A 25320-nucleotide genomic window follows, 5' to 3' on the forward strand; every position below is an offset into this window, starting at 1 on the left:
GAGGAGTAAGAGACCAGATACTAGAGAATGTCTGCAAGATTATTGAAAGCACGAGGACCTCCAAGCCAAGCACTGGGGTGCCCATGAGGTGTGGGGGACAACCAGAACACTCATTTACATGACCGTGCCTCTGTGCATGAGGCAACCGCAGCCCGGAGGATCAAAAAGCCAGCTCCTCCGGGCCTGCAGCAGGCGAGGCGGCTCCCTAGGCTGCCCCTCTTTTACCGGGGAGCCTCTGGCGGTGCCTCCCCCACCCCCGCGGCAGCGGAACTCAGGGGGACGGCGCCCGCCTCCAGCCGGCGCCCGTTCGCCGGCCGCGCTCGGGCCTGCGCCTCCTTCCGCCCCGCCGTTACCGCGGCAACGGCAGCGGCAACGGCGGCGGAGCGGGGAGCGGGGAGCGCGGGCCCGGCGGCAGGATGGTGAGGGACGGGGCGGGCGGGGACGGGGGGGCGCCGGGCTGGGGGGCTGGGGGGGGGTCCCCCCAGCCCTCCCTGACCCGGCTCCGCTCCGCTCTCCCCCCAGATGCTCTCCAGGGCCAAGCCGGCCGTGGGGAGCGCCCCGGCGGCGGGAGACAGGCGGAGGAAGAAGGGGAAGAAGGTGCCGCAGCTGGAAGAGCTCCTGGCCCTCCGGGACTTCACCGGCGCCATCGCCTTGCTGGAGGTGACGGGTCTCGGGCGGGGAGGGTGAGCGGCAGCCCCCCGGGGGCCCGGGCAAAGCGCTCACGTTCTTTTTTTTCTTCCTCTCCCAAGTTTAAGCGGCACGTGGGGGAGCAGGAGGAGGACACCGACCTGTGGATCGGGTACTCCGCCTTTCATCTGGGCGACTACAAGAGAGCGCTGGAGGTAAGGGGAGGAGAGCTCGCCCCCCGCCTAGGGAGTGGGGAGCCTGGGCTGCGGGGTGACAGCAGGAGGGTGTCCTGCATGGGGAGCGGTCCTGCCAGCCAGTTAAATCACAGACATGTGGTAGGGAAGCAGTTTGGATTGCAAAATCTATGTTGCCCATCAACATAGACCTTATGTAGTTATTTACTCTTATTTAATGCTAGGCTCAGTAACCTAATTTGTCCCTTCTAATGTCATAGTTCATGTCCTCAATTTTCAATACACTTTTTGCAGTTAACTTTCCACGGCTTTGTTTTCAGGTTTAATTATTCCTTTGTCCTTGTTGCATACATTATCTGTAATACACATACTTCTTTAATTGTCTGTAGAGGTTGATGTCTCTGGCTATTTGATGTACTTGATTGTTCTTCTGCATGTTTTCTTATATGACGTAATTCAATGGAATAAGACATTCTTCTCCAAAAGTTTTAAGTTACAAAGAGACATGTTGATTATTCAGACATGCATAAAATACCAATATTTGCACCATACAGTGTTGTTGCGTTACTTCTTGTGCATGAATCCATATGTAATTCTTTCTCTTTCATGTTGATTTCTGTCTCCAATGAAGCTCAGTTTGTTGGCAGTCAGTTTATTGTCAATGTCGCTGGAATCCTTTCCACAGTTGTGCCAGCATATTTCTCTACAGAAGTGTTAACAGATTTTATTGCCTACTGTGCTTTGTAGCTTTGAGGGCTGGAATCAGTGTGCACCCCAGCACAGGGAGCGTTGTGGGGACTTGTGTGGTGGTACCCATAAGGCTGCATATAAGCTAGTGAACATTCAGAAACAACCCAGTCTGCCTGAGTGGTGGTTGTCTCATTGCTGCATTCCTACAGGTGTGAATTTCTGCACCCATACGAGGCTGTATTGCACTCTTTTAGTCCTATTTGTTTTGACCAATGTCATTTGGTGGAGATCTCCATTACAATTTGCTGTAAAGGTATAGCTATACTCTGAGAAAATATTTAACAGTCTTTTAACTTGCCTTCCCTGGGAAAAGCGTTAAAAACAGACGATTATTTGAAGTATTAACAAAACAATATAACCATGGTGAAATAGATTAAAAGACAAAATATAATTGTTCTATAGGTAACATTAGATGTTTAACTATAGTTAAACAAGATCACATGCACAAGATTAATGTGCAAGGCAGAAATGGAATTCTTATAGCTTCCAAGTTCACAATGCACTTTCCCCTTACTTTAAAAATTAAAAAGGAAACTTCTATTGGGAGAAGTTAGAACTGTTCAGTGTAATTAAACTGATGGTATACATAGTATATAGAATGTATAGCAATAGTGTAGAACATAACATTAACTTAATATTCACGTTTAGAGTTGTCATTTAAAGATTATGAATATAACAATCAGTGGCTTTACTTAATTTATATCTAAACATTAGGGTGTTAATAGGGAGTGGAAGTTTAAAAAGAGGAAAAAATGTTTGCATACAAACAAAGAATAGTTGGAATTTCTTCGAAATAAATTCTGCTCTTTGGAATACCTAGTAGGTGCTTATATAGCCAGAGCAGATTTTAAATGCTTCCTTCAATGAAAGACTGTGTCATTTTTGTAGAAATTACATTGTCTGTGGTGTTTGATTCACCACTAGGTGATGCTATTGCTTCAAGCTTTTAAAAACTACAATCTGCTCTATTTTTCCATCTTCCCATCCTAGTAGGGGGAAAAAAAAAGCCAACCATAAACCATGCATACAAACCTTTTTTAAATGAGAGATCACAAGGCCTATCTTTTCTCCTTTATGATTGATTTTGGCACAGTGACAAATGCTAATATCTTTGTCACTTTGGTGTCGTGGGAAATGAGCTTGTGTATCTCAGTCTAGTTTCTTTTGGGACTGAACATTGTGTTTGCAATTCCCAATGTTGTAGTGATCAAGGGAAAGAGTGTTGACTGTGGTGGCTGAATTCCCTTTCAGTTATCAGCTTCAAGGCTGCAGTGCAATGCAGAGTCTTCACTGCTGTAGGCATTGGTGTATTCTCAAGGACAAATTCCTTGATTATCTGAACTCCTGGAGCATTCTGGAGTGTGCTGGGACCACAGTAAATGAGTCTGGAGAATTCTGAAGAATTTTCTGATCCTCATAGTAACATTACACACAGACCAAATGATTCACAATCCCAAATGCCTGCAAGTGACAACGTACATAGCCTGTGTCACTATAGTCCTAGTCCATAGTTTATATTCTTTATACCTGATGAGGCTCTTCACAAATTCAGCTACTCAATATTCCTTTTATTTGTATTGATGCTTTCACGTGAGCTAGGCATGCTGGTTGCATGGCAACTTATGGAGAGGTTTGGGCATTGGGCTGAGGTGGCCTCCGTCATCTACTGGGAGAGGTGGGGAAAAAAGTGAAAAACAGACAGACCTGCAACCCCAAGAATACCTTCAGGGAGAATGGCAACAATATTGAAAATGACAGCACATTCAACTGCAGTTCTTTTCCTATCGTAGGCACACCAACTGTCAGTTTCTAGGCTGAACTGTAACTTCAGCCTGACTAACGTCACACTCCCCCATGTTAGCAGGTAGAAGCCTTTCTCAAAGGGTGTACCACCAACACTTGTCTGGTGGGATCATCACTGTTATTGTGCACCTGTTTACAAGTGACCCTGCACTGGACCCTTCTAGCATTCATGGTGGCAATTCCTCGCTGGGGACAGTCAGCCTCCTTCACACTCACAAACTAATTTTTTACTAACGGTGGGTGGCTAGAGACTTCTTGGCATTATATGGCAACCAGGACCCCCTAGTCAATGAGAGGATCTAATTAGTTTTGTGGAGTCTTCCATCTCTTCTGTTCCTAATGGGGGAACCCCCCCATCTGTCTTTCTCACATGACTTGTTCGTAGCACTTACCTTAAACCTGTCGTGAAAGCATTCCCAGTGTCACCCGAGGACCAGCCAGAATCAGAGCATCAGTCTGAGTCCATTTCAGGGCTGCCTGTTATAAATTGAAGCATCCAGGACCTAAGAAAGGGAGCTGCCAGATATGGTAATGCTTGGCCATTTCAGCCCGTCAGCTGCGTGTGAGAGCAGAGCCTTCAATGCACTGTGAGATTTTGGCAGAAACAAACTACAGCAAGGGATTCAGGCAGGCTTTCCTATTGACTGCCTCCCTTCCAGCAGAGAATCGGGAGCTGCTCCACCTCTTTGCTTGGACAGGACCTCCTAGCTAACCTGACTTGACTCAGGATTGTTTCAGTCAAATAATGAAGCATGACAGGAACAGGAGTATAATAGGGTAATGGTTCACGCATGAGCAATATCTGGTTTTACTTGAGTGTTTCTGCTGGGACTATGAGAATACATGAACATGCAATGTTCCTGGCAGCTGGAACTAGAAAGTGAAAGATGGATTTTTGGCTCTGGGAAGTTCTCTAGGCTTCTCTGTCATTACTATAATCAGGAAACAAGTATCTCCACACCTCCTCTGAGCACTTTTGAGGCAACTATAAGAGGCCCCTGTGTGTGGGCCTGTTTAATAGCTCTTAGGACCAGCATTTATGAGCTTGGAGAATCCTGACCAGCAATGAGGCCAGCACAATTCTGCTCAGCACCCTCAACATTGCCAGTAGGTGTCTGTAGTCATAGGCAATCTACCTGGCAGCCAGCTTTTTTGGAAAGGTACATTTGTCCCCTGCTAGGGGAGAGAGGTGGAAGACAGTGGGGAACAAAAAAGCAAGAAGCTGTTATGGCCCTAGTTGGCGAAAATATGCCACAGGTTGACTGTTGGGAAGGCTGTTGAGTGTGTTGGTTGGTTGGTGGTGTGTTATTTTTTTCTTGGCAAGGCAGATGAAAAGCTCCTGTGAAGTAGTTGTTGAGAGAATGTAACATTGAATACCTTTTGTTGAGGGAAGGGGCAACAGAACATAGTGTAGGCTCATAACCTAGAAGTACAGGGTAGAGAAGACTAATGGTCCTCATTTTTATTTATTGTGTTTCCATAGATTGACATTGGTACTGCTATAGCACTTTATTTATTGCTTGCCTTGAAAGGCAAAGCCAGAAGATGACTTGTGTTTATGCATTTTGTCTTTTCTAATTAATCTCCCTGAAGCCATAGCCAAAAGAGACCTTTGGGTGCATTTAATCAGAATGGATTTTGAAAGATTCCAGATGGTCCCAATAAAGAGCAGGGGCCTGTCTCTGAGAGCTCTGTGACAGGCCTGTGTCAAGACTGAGCTGATCTCAGTAGGAAAGGCTGGCCTGTGTGTAAATGTTTGTTTTTTGATCAATTAATTTATTGATTTATTTCAAAGTCTTCTTGAAGGACAGCTAGTCCCTGAGGACTAGGAAGACTGGGCTAGCTTTCAAGGGCACACCTTACCAATAGCTTCTCTATTTGGAAGTGCAGTTTGCTTTCACTTGGCAACAGAAAAAAATCTTTATGCTTGCAAACTCTAAGCTTCATTGTTTTCAGCATATGTCTGTTCTTGGAATTCTCTGCCCTTTGGGCATAGCTTATTTTCTGTAGTGATTTATATATATAAAATATGTGTCTTTGCCCCAGGGGAAGAAGACTTCCTCCCATAATGGCACAATCTGGTAGACTCTGACTTGGAAGGGGGAAATCCCAATTCATATGTTTGGAGGAAGAATACGGAGTCAGCAATGGGGTGTGTTGCTGGGAGGGATGAGAGGCTTATGCTGGTTGGGAATTATGGGGATTGCATTCTTTAAGCAGGTCTTGTGAGAACCTTGAATGACCTGGCCTGCTTTTGCCTTATTGGACATGACTGGATGGAGAGTGGGAGCACCAGCAGGAGGCACTTTCACTGAGCTGGTCCTTCCTAGTAATTTAACAGAAGCCTGACAGAGGAAAAAATAGCATCAAGACATCTCCTTGGTTGTGTTTTTCGTACCTATTGTTATGTAGAGCAAAGATGTTTATATTTAGGAATGTCACTGGTAGCTGCAGTGATTTCTTGCTTCATTAAAAAAGTAGATTGAAAGATTTATCACTTAGTTTTTACTTACTTTTTTTCTCCACAAACAACAAGAAATGAAACAATTTATGTAGCAGTATTAAGGGATATATAATGAATGTGGATGTGTAAGAAACATCAGAATATGGTATCCAGTGGCTTTCGATAGCTCTTGGCTGTAAATCTTCATATGAGAAAAGGTGAGGTTAGGCACACTTTAGTATATTTGCTATAATTACAATTTTATGCATAAGGAAGTATTGAATGTGCCCAGTACTGACTTCAGTAGTCTCCAAACATTTTTGTTTGTGCACCTCTATCAGTAAAAAATTTTTGAGCACAAAAATTTTGAGCACATATACAACATATACCTGTTGTATATGTGTATTTATTATATACTATATAAATGTACTAATGTATTATCAATACTAGTATTATTGATATGTACAGTACTACCATATTATGTAATTATAAAACATACATAAAAATAGAAATTAAAAAGATATAAATATGAACTAAACACTATTTTGGAAATACTCATTTTATTTCTTAATGATACAAAATATTTTCTTCCCACACCTCATTGGGTTATCTTTCATGCACCCTCACTTTGGAGACCACTTTTTAAATCTATATTGAGACACTACTTACAGATTTATAACGGGATATTTGACACTTGCTTCAGTAAGTATTCACAGAGATTTCCTGGGTGTTTTTGACTCCTCCTCTGACTGAAGGAGGAGTTAGGAAAGCATCAGAAAAGACAGAGGAAAGGTTGGTTATGTTGATGGCTTTGTAACTGTTACAACATTGACAAAATTCATGCTCCTGCAGTGAAGACTTACAATGTTGCTTGTCCCCATTGTCTGTTCCATTTCTCTAAACAAAAGAGGGCTGCTGAACATATCGTAGATTAAAATGTAATAGTTGTAAGAAGGACAAGAAATTTAGGAATAAATTGGTTGATCTGAATAATCTAATTATATAGAATTATTTAGGTTGGAAAAGACCTCTAAGATCACCTAGTCCAACTTTTAACGTAGCACTGCCAAGTCCACCAAGGCCTCCCCGGTTGGTGACTCTACTTCCCTGGGTAGCCTATTCCAATATTTCACAAACCTTTCAGTGAAAATTTTTTTCTTAATATCCAACCTCAACCTCCCCTGGCACAACTTAAGGTAGTTTCCTCTTGTCTTATCACTTGGTGTTTGGGAGAAGACACTGATCACCGCCTTGTCATAGCTTCTCTTAAGGTAATTGTAGAGCCCGATAAAATCTCCCCGAGCCTCCATTCTCCATCTGAAATAACCCCTGCTCCTTCAGCTGTTCTTCATAAGACTTGTTTTCTAGACCCCTCACCAGCTTCATTGCCCTTCTGTGGACATACTCCAGCACCTCTATGTCCTTCTTGTAGTGAAGAGCCTAAAACTGAACGCAGTATTTGAGGTGAGGCCTCATGAGAGCTGAGTACAGAGGGACAATCACTTCCCTAGTCCTGCTGGCCGTAATATTTCTGATACAAGCCAGGTTGCTTGCTGTTGGCCTTCCTGGCCACCTGAGCACACTGCTGGCTCCTGTTCAGCTGGCTATCAACCGATACCCCCAGGTCCGTTTCCACCACACAGCTTTCCAGCCACTCATCTCCCAGCCTGTAGCTCTGCTTGGGGTTGTTGTTCTCCAAGTGCAGGGCCTGACACTTGGCCTTGCTGAACCTCATATAGTTGGCCTCAGCCTATCCAGATCCTTCTGCAGCACCGTTCTACCCTTGAGCAGGTCAACACTCGCACACATCTTGTTGACCACAAAGTTACTGAGGGTGCACTCAATCCCCTTGCCCAGATTATTGATAAAGATTTTGAAGAGAACTGGCACCAGTACTGAGTCCTGGGGTACACCACTGTTGACTGGCCTCCAACTGGATTTAACCCCATTCACCACGACTCTTTGGGCCCAGCCACCCAGCCAGTTTTTAACCCAATAAAGCATACACCCATACAAGATTTGAGCAACCAGCTTATTCAGGAGAATGCTGTGGGAAACGGTGTCAAAAGCCTTGCTGAAGTCTAGGTAGACCATATCACAGCCTTTCCCTCATCCAGTGAGCACATTGCTGTGTTGTAGATGGAGATCAGGTTCATAAAGCAGGACCTGCCTTTCATAAACCCGTGCTGACTGGGCCTGATCACCTGTTGCCCTGTAGGTGCTGTGTGATGGCACTCTAGGTAATCTGCTCCGTGAGCTTCCCCAGCACCAACATCAGACTGATATACTGTTAAATATATGCTGTTAAAAATTAAATGCATTGTTAAATGATGGAAGAAAAAATGATATTTAATACACACCTATGCTTTTAAACAATTAAAAACACATCATCCCCCTCTTCTGTTACAGGAATATGAGGCCTTGACCAAAAAAACAGATTGCAATCCTGATGTTTGGGTAAACCTGGCATGTACCTACTTTTTCCTGGGGATGTATACACAAGCTGAACAAGCAGCCTTGAAAGGTGAGATGTATGTCTCTGATGGAAAGAACTATTTGTTGACTTGAACACTTAAAAGTGTTTTCCAGAGGAAGTATCTGGTACTTTTTTTCAGAGGAATAAAGGATACTTTTGAGCTGTGTTTTTTGTTGTTGTTTTTTTCCATTCAACATGAGAGTTTTAATGCAGTTTGCTCCCTAAAAATAGCTTGGGCAGGTGGAGCAGCTGGAACTGAAAGAAGCATCTGGAAAGTAAGTTCTCTGATTAATTTCTAAATACAAAACCCAGCATATGCTGACCAGCAGCAAAAAGTTACACTCTTCTTTTGACTGATTCCATGTCTCTGAGCCAGTGCAGATGAAGCTAATTAGGATAGTGATAGTATCAAAAAATAAGCATATGAGAGAATTCAGCATTCTCTTTTATGTGGACAAGAATTCTGTTTACGCAGTTTGAGTGACTTAGTAGGTGGTCTTACTGCCTTGTAAGTTAGATATTAGGGATCTGATTCTTCAAGACGTGGAGTTTGCTGCAGTCGCATTATTACGGTTCCACTCTAATCTGAACATGCATGGGATCATTGAAAAAAGAGAAATGGAAATTAGATTCCAAGGCAATTTTTACTGCCTAAAAATGTTTCTGCAGTTTAATTTTGTTACCCATCACTTTCCATTTATCTTAGTGATTTATATTGTTTCCCGTTACCATTGTATCTCAGTGCTTTCTAAGTTGAATAGTGATGTTCTCAGTCAGCTTCTGACTCTTGCCTTTTTAGGATAAGATTCTCAATGAGTCTTTCGTTTTCTTTTTTGTTTCTTTCTTTAGTTTTCTAGTCTTGGGCTGAAAATAGTGAGAAAAGTGTATTTTCTGCTACTGTGGAGGAACCCCTCCAAAGAGGACAGTTTTATGGCATTTTTTAGAAATAGTTAGATTCTGGTATCTCATTAAAGTCCTCTGAAAGAACATTCTGACCTTGATTCCCACAACCGAAAATGTTTTGTTTCCAAAAGTAAAAAGTTTCCTGCAGGGCTTTGTATTCTGTGTTGTTGATTTGTGATCTGTGTTGTTCAAGAAGTGTGTAAAATTCTAGTATTCACAGGTAATAATTTTATCTTTAAAGTACCACAAGCTTGAGGTTTGGGAGATTACAATCTAGGATTTGAACTAAAAATAACTGGACAATAGATCCTGAGGTTCACTATACCTAAACGATGGAGAAAGCAAGTGGCTGTGTCCAGTACCAGTTGGAGCCTGCTCATTGTCATCAGCTTCACATAGTGCGAATTACAGTAATCCATTCTAGAGATGACAGATGCACAGCTGGGCATGCATCTTTATTAGCTGTGAGCTGGAAGTGAGGAAGGTTAATGTTTCCCTGCCCCTCAGATCAGCTTAGCAGCATGGCGAGTGGTAAGGTACGTGGTGCGGTTAGTGGTACTCTTAACCACTAACAGAAAAGGGCAGGAATATTAAGAAAGGAGTGCATGACACAGGGAAAGTAGCTGCAGGAGGAAACAGAAAATAGCTTAGTGCTAACACTGGCAATGTCAGTTCCTGATTTTTATGTAATTGTTTAAGTAGGGTAGCATGCCTGTTCTTGTAGTGAGATGCTAAGCCTTTCTCGTGAGTACTGTAATACTGATGCTTCCTGGCTACTTAAGCTTGGTGGGGAGGCAGTCCCAGCTGAAGATTTGTAATACTTGGAAGCTTTCAATGGAGAAAAGACAAGTGTGGTATATTCCCCTTTTTTCACTCCTGTCACTTTACGCTTTCTGACATTGTGGTTGAATCATTTTATTTTCACTCAAGATATATTGTCTTTTAGTGCTTTTAGGATCTTTCAGTTGCATCAGTGATGATTGTTAACAGCTGAAGCCATGGCATCTTGTGATTTCTTGTGTTGTTTTGCAAAGATCCAGAAGAAGCAAAATATTTCCTTGGGTAGTGGACACAACAGGTGATATCTCTAGAATATCGTTTATCCAGTACTGCCTTTAACACTGCCATCTGAATGACTGATATCATTTGTGTTGGGCTGCTTACCATTGCTGTTTCAGGATTATTAGACCTGAATTTGTGCATACTATTTGCTGTTTATTGATGCAGTTGACATGTGAAGCCCCTGAAAGTGGCACGGTGCTAAAATAAATGAGGGAGAAATAATTTATTTTCAATTATAGTTCTGGATTTCTACAGTGTTGAAGTCTGCATGAAAGGGAACATAAATGTCAACTAGCTTTCTGGAATAGTTTTTCCACATAAAATTATAACTATCTAGAAATCAAATAGAAGTTCCTTCTTGCCACGTACTTTTGCTGCTGCTTAAGAAAATTGTTTGCTGTCTGAGGAAAAATATGCAGGACGTTTAAAAATTAGGAAATTAGGGTGAAAAGCCATGAGGTAATTATTGTATTTCACACAAGATAGATAGTTTGCATTCTCTTGTGGAGTGAGGTTTTGTGTTTACTTTATACTAAATGTGAAGCGTTCTCTCAGCTTTGTCATTACTTAATTAAATCTTCTTGGTACGTTCTCTCAGGAAAGAATAAATGTGTATATCAAAAGTCATATAAACCAGATTTGCTACAAATATAACTTAAAAAGTATAACAAAAAGTCAGTAAAGAAGAATCCTTCTTTGAAGGTTTTTCATTATAGTTGTACTTCGTCTCCTCTAGGTTTTCTTCCAAATTCCTTTCCAATACTTCTAGCTTCTTCTTTTTCCCTGCTGTCCCCTTACATTATGGTTACTAATATTCCTGGTTTTGTGATGAAGGCAGAGTTACTTCAAGTCAGCTACTGTTGTTTTGTAGTCGTCCTGTAGCCAAGCTGCCAAGTGATGCTTTGTTTATTCCTTCTGCATCTGTGCTGTCATGCGTGGGTTGAACAAATGTTTTCCTTAGTGTGTGTGAGCCCATCCAGGTTTGGGAGAATGAGGCTGAAAGTCTTCATCTTGGCTTAATAAATAATAATTAATTGTTATTTTTTTCATTATAAAACAAAATAGTTTTATGTGGCATTCCCAGGCCATGTGCCTTCAAGAAATAAATGACAAGGACCAGGAACTCAGCCTGGCACATTTGCCCAGAGATCCTGGCAACCTAATCCTAGTATTTAAAAGCCTGTACTGTGCTCTCAGAAGCCATTGGCTAGCACTGCATTAAGGAAAATACAAGAACCAACAGTGTTCTGTTAAACCACAAAATATATGCCAGCAAATGTGATTTGCACATAAGTGGGGCTGCAGTTAAATCTGTTATGAAAAACAGTCTTTTTAGGATAAGCATGGAATTTTACAATTAAATTTAAGATTCATGCACAGACAGGGTTGTGTTGCTTAACCAGTCATGAGAGCTTTCTTTTTGTTGTTGTTGTTTTGTTTTATTCTTTGTTTTTCCCTCCTTCTATTTTTTGATGGCAAAACTTTATAATTACTTTGCTTCTCCACAACTCTGTGTATGTCAGTTCAGAATGTGGTTCAACTGAACAGCGAAACTTCTCCTTTCAGTCTCTACTGGAAGGAGCAGTATTGCACAAAAGCAGAACAGAGATGGGTTAGTAAGAACAGTGGCATTTTCCAAACCCATTTTGCTTGTGCATGCACTAATGCTTGCCAGGTGTCAGATAGTTGTCACCAGTGAAAATGTACAGTTACAAGAGGGCATGGAAAAACTGCTGTGCTTTCTTTTTCTTTAGGCTGCATGTTCACCTATGTGCAAAATTATCTGCTTTCTGCTAGTATTGTATTTCTTGAGAACAGTAGTTCATTTTCATTGCATTTTAGCTGTATTTTTTGAAACAGCAGAGTTTGATATGTGGAACTTTTAAATTGCACAAGTGAAAATATCAGAAAATAGATATTTTAACTTTAAAAACTACTAATGTTATTTTTTTTTTGTTTTGCTTTCTAATGCATAGTGGAATCTACTGAACGAATAATTTATTGTTTTTGTTTCAGTTATCTTCAAGTTACTCTGTTTAGGCACAACTGAGATGAAATGTGTATGTATTGCAAGTAACTTGAGAATAGTTGAACTAACTTTTAAGTTTGAGAGAAAATAAAAATATTTTGGGAATGGGAAAATTTCAGAGAATTTCCTCTGTAGATTTCATTTTTGAACAGTTGAGCTATTCAAATGTGTGAAAGTGTGAGCTTTGCTGTTGGACCGTGTTTTTTCCTCACATTTTTCCCTTACCCTTGCAATTTCCCTCCACCAACACGACTGTGGTTCTGAGGCACAGAGAGTTTCATTCAGATGCTGTGTTCAGGTGAGCAAGGCATTCTTGCTGAGGAACAGTGGAAACAGGGTTTCTCTGGTTATACTTTCTGTGTTACCTGGGTGGCACTTTCTCGGAACTGTTCCATTCCTGCCCACTCCCAGCTCTGTATGTTTAGGATGAGTTCAACACTTGTCAGCATGTGACGTGCTTCTGTAGAGTATGTGTAGGCATTATGCTTGCTAGATGGGTTTTGTTAGTGTTGGATGCGTGACCAACATTGCCTTACACCTTTACAAGAGGGCACAAATGCCAGATTGTTCTTGACCATGCTCGTCTTCCTCTTAACTGCCTGTGGTAGTAACATGGAACCCACCAAGAGTCTGAGCTGACACTTCTGGAGAGTTTCACTTTTGTTTAAGAGTTAGTGAAGAAAAATGCCTTCACACTTACTGTGGCTGCTTATTATATTTTAACAAGTACTTCAAGTAGGTGTCTGTTCAATGTCAGCACATAAAAGACAGGAGAACACTTTTAAGATCCACATCAACTATGACTTTAGTGCCTTGAACATCAGCACAGATCACAACAAAAAATCTAGCATAGAAATATTGGTGTATTATTAAACTAGAGAACCTGTCCAGCTCCTGCATGATGTCTTCAGGACAAGGCCAATACTAGGCACTGGAGCAGGGTCCAGTTTATTGCACTGCAGCATTGTCATTATACTTGTTATGATCCTTAGATTGCTCAATGCTGAGTTAAACAGTCTCCTTCTTGAAAAAGTAGGATAGCAAAAGATGTTTGTGCTTCTTTGTGGCATTGTTAGGTTGGTGACAATGAAATTTGATAGCAGCAAGTAGTAATAAGAGAACAAGCCTACTGTTCCTCAAAAAATCATCACCTCTGATGAGGCAGTTGTATCATTTCCTTCCCTTCTCCAGTGGTTGACAACAGCTATATCCAATACTTAGTACCAAAGTCTACCTGAAAATTAACGTGACCTTGTTTATATGTCCCTCTGTCTTCCTCAAGAAATGCATTTGGCACTGAGAGAAAAGAAACTACTGATATTTAATGTTTCCATGGTTCTGCTTACTATATCAACAGGACTACATTTTTTGGTTTATGTACTTCTTCTTACTTGGCTGGTATCAAGTAAAAGTTTCTTATTTTAAAGAATATCAAATGGATTGCATCATGGGATTTACAAAATAGGAGTTTTCTTCCTCCTCCATATGCCCATGCACACCAGCAGAACTCTGTTTTTATCTTTTGCCTTTTTTTAGGTATAGGATTACATGGAGTAACTCTAGTTTTTGCCAAGAAGTAAATAATAATTTCAATGTCAGATCAAATGCCAGAATCAAGAGGGCAGCACTACAGTCATTGGTTGACCAGTGAAACAAGAATTCCTCGGATTCTTGAGGCAATGTCACTTGCAAGTCACTTGGAGTGGAATTAATGCTAAGACCTGTTCAGAAAAAGAAACAAAACCTACTCAAAAAAAGAACGTTGTTGTCTGTACTGTTTGCACTGTGATTATACAATATGTTATTTTCAGTGTAAATTCCCCAGTCTGCCCTGCTTGTACTTTTGGAGTCTTTGATGACCAAATGTTTCGAATTCTAAAAAGCAGATATGGTTGGTTTAAGTTTCACACAAAAGCACATGTGGGGTCCATGTGCAACCCTCTGAAACTTTGGTACTGAAACCTGTGAATTAATGCTGAGGCACATGGGGAGTTGCTGTGGTATCCCTGCTGCCAACATTTTGAAGAACTTGCATTTAAATTAAGGTACTCTAACCTTCAAACTCAATGGACAAAATCATTTCTGGAATGTACTGTGATGTCCATTATAATATTACCGCAGCTTACACAATATTGATTATAGATCAGAAAAACTTTCCATTCCTCAATAATTAGGCTAATGAGAATTCCCACATATATCGTAGATTGAAGACCATTTAGCTTCATAACTACTTGATGCTCTGTTAGTAATACTCTGCAAGACGTTTCGGCTTTGTGAGAACTCTCATACAACCTTTTCCTTTTGGTAGTCCTCTGTTCTAGCAGTTCTTTAAAGATAAAATTGACTGTCCTCTTTTTCTAGAATAGTTGGTACAGAGGAACACAGTTTAATAAAACAGCTTGGAAAGGAGGAGAGGGAAGAAACAATTGCTGTGTCGAGCAGAAGTAGGTAGAGAACCTTACAGTGATGAGAACAGCCTGATTTTTTTTTGGCATTATTCACAGGGTTACAGAGTTTCCTTATTATGTGGAGAACGAGTAAGTCTGGAAATCCCTCTCTAAACTGCTTTTCAAAAAAATCTAATTTATTACCAGAAATTTCCATCTTTGAGAGGGAAGAGAAAGAGGTTTTGGTGGTTTGAGCCCTCTTTCATGGTTTAGGATGTCAGAAGAATTATAGCCTTGTGTTACAGGCCATTGCTTTGCTAACTCTGCACTTTCTTGGACTCATAAACACAGTAAGTAATTCTGCTTTTTGTAAAGATTCCATGTAAATCCTTTCTGTGGTACATGGGTTGCCAGCTGGTTGGTCTGAGCAAGAATGAGAGTGCTCATTAGCTGAGTAGGCTAAAAAAAAATACAGGAAACAAGGGAAGGCTTTTTGGAAGATTGCTCACAACAGAAGTTAATAGTTCTGTTGGCCAAGGACTTTTGTCACTCTCAGTGATGCACAAGGCTCTCTCTAGAGACTTAAAACTCCACAGTTAACATTTTTTGTCATATGAAGTGTATTAAATAGAATTCCTAAACCTGCTAGAGCAAGAAATTTTGTGAACTTCAGTGGCACTAGAGAGCCACTCCTCTCCATATGTTAACTTGAATCTTATTTGCTCGGAGTAGAGGATTCATTCATGCACCTTTTGTTCCTAAGGACAGAAATAATATCAGAACTATGTATGCCAAAAGGCAGCAGCAATGGAATTTGCAATACCCTGAAAGTTGAAAGGATTCCTAGAATTATGAATCTCAATTTTCTTCAAATATTAAACGTTGTAGAAAGAACTTTGGGTTTCTGTTGCTGCTTTCTTACTATATAAAAGATGCTGTGCTGTGTGTCACTTGTGCAAAAACACAGAATTAACCAGAAGGCCCTGCAGAGAAATGGTCATGTAATTCTTGAAGTTGTAAGTCTCATGGAAGGCAGAGGCCAATTAAAAAGTATTTTCATCAGGGATTTCAAACAAAATGGAAAATGGGAATGAAGATGGGAGGCAAGAAAGCATTGGTTTTTGCATGACTGTTGAGAAAGGGAGTTAATAAAAAAAAGATTTCCTATGTTGTTCTTTGCAGAGATACTTACTTAATGAATCTTCCTTTCAGCACCTAAGAGTCGTCTCCAGAACCGTTTACTCTTTCACCTGGCACATAAGGTATAATGTCTTTTCTTCACTCACACTTTGTTTTGTTTTCTTTTCAGTTTGGTAACGTGTAATTTATGCAGGCAACCTGGCCAAATAATTAAATATCTGTGGTGGCAGGAGAACAAAGGTTTTCCACAACCACCCCACTGTATTAAAATGTAGAGGAGAAAGTAAGTGTGAAAACAGGATCTCAGAATAATTGCCCTCGGCAAATATCTAAAGTCTTACCACCCATTTCATGTAAGTCATAAAATAAGAACTCGATGGTATTTTTGATTACAAGGAACCTAGGATTTTAACAGAATCCCAAGTGTATAAGCCACTATTTTCTTTTTCTTTGAAGTGTACCAAGATTCCCTAATGCAGCTGTGTTATACTTAGCAGTTTGACCAGAAAGGTCCATATGTTATTACTGGTCCTCTTAAGTTGTTCAGTATCCAAGAAGTAATACTGTTTATGGCATGAGATTTACTTTAATTTCAACAATTAAATGACTATTTTGCTTACCACACATAGCTGTCTTCCCTTAAATTTGGTTTCATGCCATCATGTATTATACCTAACAAGTAATGGGATACTGAAGAGACTGAGTTTTGGGTGGAAGAAAATACAAATACTGAGTGTTAGCTTTGATGCTAGGTTCTCTTTACTTGAATCTCTGTAAGTTTATGGAAGTAATCTTTAAACGTTTTCGTAGTGGCATTGGCTCTTACAGATGCCTATGATAAAGAGAAATTGAATAATTCCTAGTTCATATAGTTAGTATTTGGGAATAAAAGACTTTATGAAAATATGAAGCACACTGCATTTAGTTCTGTTAAGCAGTTCTCTTGCCTTTAGACCAGAGTATCATTGTGTGACTGTCTCAAAAAGGGAGAAAGAGGATTCGAAGAAAATCAGAGCAGATAAATGTTTTAGATGAAGTTGAATAAGATATAATTTGTGTATAGGAGAAATTCGTAATTCCTGCTGCTGAGATTAGCAGAACCAGCGAAGGGAAACACTGGAATAAGTGATTTGAGGAAAGTCATTGTTGAATAGCCTCAATTTTACTATTGCAATACAAGTATATTATTGTTTAACAATAATACAAGTATAAGATGATTGTTTAACTCTGGTGCTTGTTTTTACCCTTGTGTGTTTGTTATGCATTAAACAACAATTTTAAAGCGATGATGAAAGTGAACTTGTTAGTGCTGTAAAGAAGTATTGTGAAGATTAATTCTTGCGTGTTGGCAAGGCTTGTGTTTTTCTGATGTTTATCCATGAGAAAAAAAGTTCTGGATCTATAAGCAGCAAAAAATCAGCTGGATTGAATAGTAACTGTCAAATTTTGTGTTGTAAAATTCTGGTTATGAAATAATTAATTCAACTCTTCCTCTCTTATCCAGCAAGGCAAGTGACATGTAATTATGTCTAAATCACACCTTAAAGGAAAATGTGTACTTAGTTTTAGCCTCATATTTATCTAGTTTCAGCTGGTCTGCCTTTTAATGTTTGGCTTTCTCCACCAGTCAAATTAACTTTGAAGTAACAGAGTTCTTCCAGATGTTAAAAATGAGTCACCTGCTACTTGCCAGCAAGGGCAAAACTAATCCAGCTAATTAACTTAAAACGTATTTCTCACTGAACTCTTCTGAGAATGTCACACCTTCTGTTTTAGTTCAGTGATGAGAAGAAATTGATGAGCTCTCACCAGAATCTGCAAGACATTACAGAAGATCAGCTTAGTTTGGCATCTATCCACTACATGCGGTCCCACTACCAAGAAGCTATTGATATCTACAAGCGCATTCTTCTTGATAATCGGTTGGCATCTCTTCTTTAAACCTTGCTGCAGTGTCTCTGATTTTGTTGGTATTTAACTCCAGTTAGTTGCTTGCTTTCTGAAAGTAGGAATTTTCCCCAATTACCGTGCCCCTTTCCAAGTGCAAAATGTGCACAAGTTGCAGACCCCTCAATTTTGTTCATTGCAAATCATTGTTGAAAACTGCATGTTTAAGGAAGAAGTTAGTTCTCTATTGCTTTCTTTTAGTGATATTTTCTCGTAATTCATTCTGAGAACCTTCTTTATTTTGTTACTTATTTCTTCTGAAATCACAAATGGTTATGTACCTCTTTTCTCTCTCATGTTCTCACTCTTTCTCTGATGACCAGCCTCATGACTCTTGCTTGTGATTGTTGATTCCTCCTTTGCTTGTAACCTTTCATATTGTCCTCTTTTGACCTTGTATCTATCTGTATTATCCAATTGGTAAAATTCTTAGTGTTTATGTAGAGAACTCCTTACATTTCTTTTAGTCTGGAATTATTTCCATTCTACTTATCCTTCATCACACTGTTTTTTTCTATCATATTCTGCAACTTCTGAGTTCATAATTTAACAAGGAACAAAATGAATTCTTAAGTGGCTGGAAATATGGTCTGGTAAAATAGGAACTGCTGCCCCAGAATATATAGCTATCTTTTTGAAGCCCAATTGAGATCCATTCAGATATTTTCAGTTTTATGTCAGTATTAAATGTTTTTGCACATACTGCATAGAAAATCTTATTCTGCTGGGCCAAAATTAATTACTTAATTTCTGTGGATTTCCTTAGTGTGGATTACCACCTTTTCAAAGATTTGCAAACCAACAATTTTGCACGTAATTCTTTAAAGTTGCAATAGCTGACATTGATACAACTCATGTACATCTGTAACTGGATCTCTGCAATTTATATAACAATCTAGAGGTAGAAAAGTACCCAAAAAGTATTTCTTGGAAACCTCAATTTTGATGTGTTTGTAAAAGATGTATAGAATCTAGTAGATTTAAATGTTGTCTTTAATCCTCTTTCCTCTGCTCTTCAGGGAGTACCTGGCTCTGAATGTATATGTGGCCCTATGCTATTATAAACTGGACTACTACGATGTATCACAGGAAGTGCTAGCTGTTTATCTTCAGCAGGTTCCTGATAGCACCATTGCTCTTAACCTTAAGGCTTGCAACCATTTCCGACTTTACAATGGGAAGGCTGCTGAGGTATCTGTTGGACAGCCCTTGCTTGCCTTTGTTCAAGATCACTTAGACGTTACTTTTCCTTGTTATCTGTATTAATCAGTAATTTTGATAATGGCCTTTTATCATATCATCGTGTCCTCTTAGAAATTTCACGTATTTCAGTTTCCCTGGTATTAAGCCACCTGTCCACATGCATGCACAGTGGTTTTAACAGTTTTCCTGGTCCACTTTTGACCTACTATGTATAAATATAACCCAGTTGGTAAAAAGAATCAAGTAGAATTGGGAAGGCACAAATCTTCCAGTGACCCAACACTGCTGGAGATGTTGTTGGATTTAGGACTAATACGAACTTTCATTTATGTTTGTGTGCTTTTTTGTTTTCTCATTAAACTTCTTGATGTATGTAAATCCAGGCAGAGCTCAAGAACTTGACGGACAGTGCCTCGTCATCTTTTGAGTTTGGCAAGGAACTCATTAAGCACAATCTGGTGAGTAATGTATTTCCTGGATTTCATATGGTCTGCTGTCATTTGTAGAGCTTTTCCTGATGACTTGTGAAAGGGAATATTTTGTGAACTGCAAACCTCTGAATCTCCACTGCAATATTAGTCCCATTCCAGAAAACCTACCTGCATAATCAATGTGCCCTCAAGTGTTTTTCTTTTTGTTTTGTTTTGTTTTTTCCCCTGGCATTCTTTCCTTGTCAGTTTGAGATGGTGTCATGAAATAAGAATGTTGTTGCTTTTACCCCAAAGGCATATCAGAATAATTTATGGCCTGTAAGAATACCCTTGCAAAATTATTTTGTGGAGCGTAGTCAATAAAGATACTATAGAAGCAAGCAAGAGTGCATGCTTCTGAACTGTTATTTAATGCAAATACAGTATCAGTGGAATTCAGATAATTGAGGAAAATGGTCTTTATCTAAAAAGTACTTTACAAGGAGTTCATAGGGAAAAAGATACTGATACAAGCCAAAGTATTTGTGTATTCTTTACTAAGAGTCACTAATCACCTGTTAGTGTTCCCCACAGTGGTATTACTGGCACTAGCTGTTATTGAATGATGGCCGGTTGCTTGTTTTATCATTTTTCAAGAACAGTCATAACAAGCTAACTCTTTGTTGTTTGTTTATTTGTTTGTTGTTTTGTTTTCTTTGTTTGTTCTTGTTTGCACCAAGAGTTAAAACTGATTTCAGAAGTTAACATTCTTTATTTTGAGTGTTGGTCTTTTTGTCAGGAGGTTATTGAATCAGTATATTAGATTTTGTTGTACGAACAGTCATGTAAGATTGAAGTATAAAGCATTGAGTGTTCTTGATTATTTTAGGATCTTACAGCATTCTATACAGATGTTAGCCTGTTTTTTTGTATACATGAATACATCATAAGCAAATTAGAATTTTGAATGTGTTCTCCTCACTTTTATTCTAGGACATATTCTTAAAAATGTGTTATGTATCACTGCCTTGAGCTGCTAAAAATGGAAATCAGTTAATCTCAGCTGATGGATTAAATGCTTAATATTCTTTAGAATAAAGATTGCTTCCCATATTAATTTTATTGTTATATTAAAGCAGGGATTACACTAATGCCAGTCCCATTGACCTTTTCCTGCTATTATTATAGGCCTATAAGAACTAATTTCATTGAATTAAGAGATCATAAACAGTATTCTAATACACAGTTTTTCAGTACTCTGCTTTTATCTGCAGGTTGTGTTTCGAGGAGGAGAAGGGGCTTTGCAGGTCCTGCCTCCTCTGGTTGATGTTATTCCTGAGGCAAGACTGAATCTTGTGATTTACTATCTCCGGCAAGGTAAATACACCTTCCTCTGGCTCATTCATAGCTTCACGGATGACTTTTACTCATCTGATCAACTGATTACTCCTTGAAATGCTTTTCTTCTTCTTTACAGTAATATGTAATATTTAAAAGTCTTAATAGTGTATCTAGATCAGTTAAGAATTTTAGAAATCATTACTTCTAATGACTACAGCCATGTCTCCAAAACTTACAGGGTCTCTGGTAAAGATGTTCTGAACTGGAGTGACTGAAACACAAACTTGCGTCTCATTTTTTGCATCGCTTTAAGGTAGAGAGTTTTAGGGGTTTGGGCCAGATATCCAGTCTTAATCTCCTAGATTTGCTAGAGAGCTTCTGTCAGAGCCTGATGAACGTAATTGTGTTAATGGTCTACACCAATGAAAACCAGGGCTGCTGCAGGGCTTCTCATACCCTGCCAGCTACCGTGAGTAGTGTGATCCTGTCACTTGCCTTTGTGCCAGCATTTATGCTTGTGCAGGCTGGATGTTGGTGAGGTGAGCTGGTCCAAAAAAAACCACCCCAAAAACCAAAACCCTATTTCTAACTTTTTATGAAATTAGATTACTTTTGACTATTCTAGTACCTTGTGCTAGCTTAATATGTGACTGCTTAAGGGGATGGGTAGGAAAGCAGATGTGTTGGTCAGGTGTTGAATTCTAGCCTGGCAGCTCCAATGTGTATTGCCTTAAGTCACCCTGGAATACTGTTCCCACAGTGTATGGCTGGTATGTACTAGCAAAAAAAACATGTTTTGTTTGATAAGGCTTGTTCTTACAGGCAGACTATAATGCTGTATTAACAAAATTTTGTCAGTTCAAAGGGCATCTTTGTAACATTTATGATCTTTTCAATTACTTATTTATTGGGGAGACATGAAGTTGTTTATTGAACTCAACATTTACATTTAAACATCTGTACTAGTAGTGTTTCTTGCTTGTTAGAATTAGTATCAGGTAAGAGCTGCTGGATAGATTTTGAAATTTTCATAAGGAAAAGATGAAGTCTCCCTCCAGAACCATCTTACCTTATCTTCCTTGAGGGGTAAATAAATATGAGAAGAGATATGACAGGAAAGTGATGTATTTATTATCTTGACCTTGTACTGTTGAGAAGGTGTCCACTGGATTATGAATAAGGTGCCAAGTCATCTCTACTAGGAAAATTGTAGTAATAAAGAAGCTATTACTCACTCCATGTTTGTTATTTGAGTTGTAGAAAACCATCACCACTGTGATATAAATTCACAGTGATTTATAGTTACCTTTCTCCTTCTGTCTAAATGCTTTATTTCTTTGGCTGTGTTGGGGAGCATTGTAGAGGAAGAGTGATTTGTTCTAATACAGTGTGCTATGGTTTGTCATGCATTCTAACATGTGGTATTTCAGATGATGTGCAGGAGGCTTATAACCTGATTAAAGACCTGGAACCTACAGCTCCACAGGTAATTGGAAATTGATGTCATCGTACATAAAGACAGAGGTTATAAATAGATATGAAATCTGCCACATACAAAACTGGTGTCATAAGGACAGCTTGCCCCATTCCCACTCTTAGAACTATAGTGATTTACCCTTTTATCAGTCGTAGGCTTAACACTCATGTATAGAGTATTGTATGTATGTACATGAGTACTTAGCATGTTTAGTACTGCACACCTAAGAATACTACCTAAGAGTACTTCAACTAAGAATACAACTCTGTGTTCAGACTTGGTTCTAGGGAGCCAACCATTAGTTCATATTCAAAAGCCCTCTTCTAACAGTTCTTTGTTACTTCTGCCTTGGTGATGGTTACCAGCCCTGAGATCAGCTACTTCAGATGCTCATGTGGTTTGTCCTGAAGCCATTTCAGTAAAAATGAGCAAAATTAAATTAAACAGATTAAATAATATGTTTTTTCTAATCCCGTCTCACTTTAACTGCAATGAGTGAAAACTGCTACTGTCGTTTTCTTCTTTGGCTGTTCCAACATCTTTAGTCTCTGATTTATTCCTTTTTGCAGTTTGTTTTCCAAAGATCACATAGCTGGGCATGAAAGAGACCTTTCATGAGTATGTGTGAGGATTAAATGGAGGGAGGGAAAAGCTAAACCTTGAGCACAGATCTGGTGATTCTGTGCTGAGGATATCTTCTGCTGTTGCTTTTTACTTCCTGCATTTTTCACTAAAGCAATACTTACTTGAGCAGCTTTATGCAGGTATTGCTTCTTTAGCCTCTGTTTTCCCCCTGCACTTTTCCCATACATGCTTAGGATAAATGTCATTATATCAATCTTGATAACCCACTTGATAAATTTTGAAATGAGAATCTTTATGCTTTTTTTTTTTCCATTTTCTCACTCACACTTGAAATGAACTCCTCATTAAGACTTGCAAAACTACTTGTATATCCTCCTGCAGTTCTTCTCAAATTTCCTTTTTGTCATGGGGTCTGTAGAATTTAATTTTGCATCTGTAAAAGAGTTGTACTGAAATGATTACCTTGTATACAGGCTAGTATTCTTAGATTGTTTCCTTACACTCTGTTTTTGGTCTTTGCACGTCTTTTTTTCCTCCTTTTCTCTGTTTAGGGCTGTCTGAGTTTATCAGGAGTACCTACTACAACAGATTGATAGATAGAACTCTGAATTATAAAATTTAAACAAGACAAGTAAGTGTATTACACGCTGAGAAAATCTTGCTCTGTGAAGAAACCATCACCATAGCTCATAGTAGAGATTACAATGTACTCTGCTCCTATTCCGAGTTCAGTAGAATAGCATAAGCACAAACCTCTTGACATTTCTACCCTGATGAGAAATGCCATGCATTTTGGTGCATGGTTGGTGGTGATTATAGGTAACCGATGTGCATACTAGAAGTGAGATCTGTGCATTAATATAACAATATTGCACTTGACTATTGGCCTGGTGATGGTGAAGCGGGCATGATACTGTGTTCTGTTGTAACTGCTGGTGCATCATCTTTGAGCATAAATTTTTATCAGAAAACACACTTCCTCTCTGCAGCCCAGACATTTAACAGTAGTGACTTGTAACCATGCACAACACCGTGCTGAAGCACTTTTTATCATAATAACCAGCTATCTATTAAACTGAGTTGGGATAGAGTTAACTTGAGGAAGAAAATGGTGTACAAGTAGGCTGTTCTGTGTCTCCTGAAATCTTCACATTGTTCTCTCTGATCCCCTTTACTTTTTTTTCCAGGAGTACATCCTCAAAGGAGTGGTAAATGCAGCTCTTGGACAAGAAATGATTTCAGTGAGTTAAACCCATGAGGTTCTCCAGCTTCTTCAACAGTAGGATGTGAACAGATCTGTAGGAACTGGAATAGCTTGAAAGGGGCAGTCATTTCACATTTAGACTGCAAGATCTCCAAGTCTCATCATCTTCCTCCCTGCAGTTCTCAGTCCATAATGAATGAAATGCAAATCTCTGTTACTAGTCCTGAAAATAAATCAAGCTGAATTTGGCTTCCCCATCTTGCTTCCACAACCCTGTTTGCTTTCTACTGTATTCCAGTGTATCTAGGCGCATACAGTGGCCTATTTTACCTTTTCTGGTTTCACTTCATCCACAGTTTGCCTGCTTATTGTGCTTCATTTCTCTCAACTATCTGTCCTCAAAGTGTATTTTTACTGTCTAATGTAGTATCAACTCTGGAACTCATGCTGGATTTTTTTTCCTCTCCTAGAGAGATCACCTGAAAATTGCTCAGCAGTTCTTCCAGTTGGTGGGTGAATCAGCCAGTGAACGTGGTATGTCTGAAATGTTCTTTCTCCATTACGTAATCCCTCTTATGATATCCAAATATATACCCTCATATCTTCATCTAACTGTTGACTGTTAGCTTGCTTAGTGCCAGGATTTTTGTTGCTATAATGAGTAACAGAAAGTCTAATTTATAGTGTAAAATAAATTTACAAGTTTAAATTAGAAGGCTCAATTTATTCTAAATTTAGTATATTAATTTGGCCAGAAAAGAGGCTCTACTGCAAACTTCTAGTCTTCACTGATAGACATTGTGGCAGCTTGTCTTATATTAATAATATCCCCTTCATAGAAACAGAAGACAACAGCATAATTGGGTGAAGTGCATGGGAGAAACACTAACAGGTACAAATCTAGGACTGCTAATGAAAGCCTGCAAGCCTATCAAGTATGTAGAGTCCTAGCACAGTGTGTCCCTGGAAGTGAGGGATTAAAAGAGAGAGAGGAATTTGGCTACAGAAGGAAAAGGTGTCTCTGGGACTAACTTGCTGGTCTAATTAAAAAAAAAATAAAAAATTAGGAAGCTATAAGTGTTAATATTATTCTGAAATATTTTAAACCAAAATGCAAAACAAGACAGAGAGGCTGAGATTTAAGATATGATTAAGGAACAAAAATATTGTCTTGTTAGGAAGGTGCTTTTCAGGGGGATAGGCAGGAAGGGAAACAGCCTGTGGGAAAGACTGGTACCAAGTAAACCTGACTGGAAATGTTAGTACTGCAAGCATTTTTCACTGTTATTCCCATTTAAAAACCTTTGTCACCTTTTTTAAAAATGTGAAAGAGTGCTGC

General features: G+C 39.3%; 1 protein-coding gene across 4 annotated transcripts in view; it reads left to right on the forward strand.

Moving 5' to 3' along the window:
- The first annotated feature begins 246 nt into the window (after nucleotides 1-246).
- The window catches only part of IFT56 (intraflagellar transport 56), a 59668-nt gene continuing 34594 nt past the window's right edge, over nucleotides 247-25320 (forward strand). For 2 of the 4 annotated variants that reach the window (XR_011091873.1, XM_068668996.1), the window contains exons 1-12: nucleotides 247-419; nucleotides 523-660; nucleotides 750-842; nucleotides 8227-8341; nucleotides 15887-15936; nucleotides 17591-17736; nucleotides 18781-18952; nucleotides 19348-19422; nucleotides 20649-20751; nucleotides 22146-22201; nucleotides 23965-24018; nucleotides 24452-24515. Coding sequence is in view for 3 of the 4 variants with exons in the window: in XM_068668996.1 (XP_068525097.1) it covers nucleotides 417-419; nucleotides 523-660; nucleotides 750-842; nucleotides 8227-8341; nucleotides 15887-15936; nucleotides 17591-17736; nucleotides 18781-18952; nucleotides 19348-19422; nucleotides 20649-20751; nucleotides 22146-22201; nucleotides 23965-24018; nucleotides 24452-24515 (1069 nt within the window). In the remaining variant the exon portion in view is untranslated. Of the gene's footprint in view, nucleotides 420-522; nucleotides 661-749; nucleotides 843-8226; nucleotides 8342-15886; nucleotides 15937-17590; nucleotides 17737-18780; nucleotides 18953-19347; nucleotides 19423-20648; nucleotides 20752-22145; nucleotides 22202-23964; nucleotides 24019-24451; nucleotides 24516-25320 lie in introns of those variants that run through there. The other 2 variants (XM_068668997.1, XM_068668998.1) reach the window with 2 other exon arrangements.

This window comes from Anas acuta, chromosome 1 (assembly GCF_963932015.1).
Source record: "Anas acuta chromosome 1, bAnaAcu1.1, whole genome shotgun sequence".
NCBI classification, from domain to species: Eukaryota; Metazoa; Chordata; class Aves; order Anseriformes; family Anatidae; genus Anas; species Anas acuta.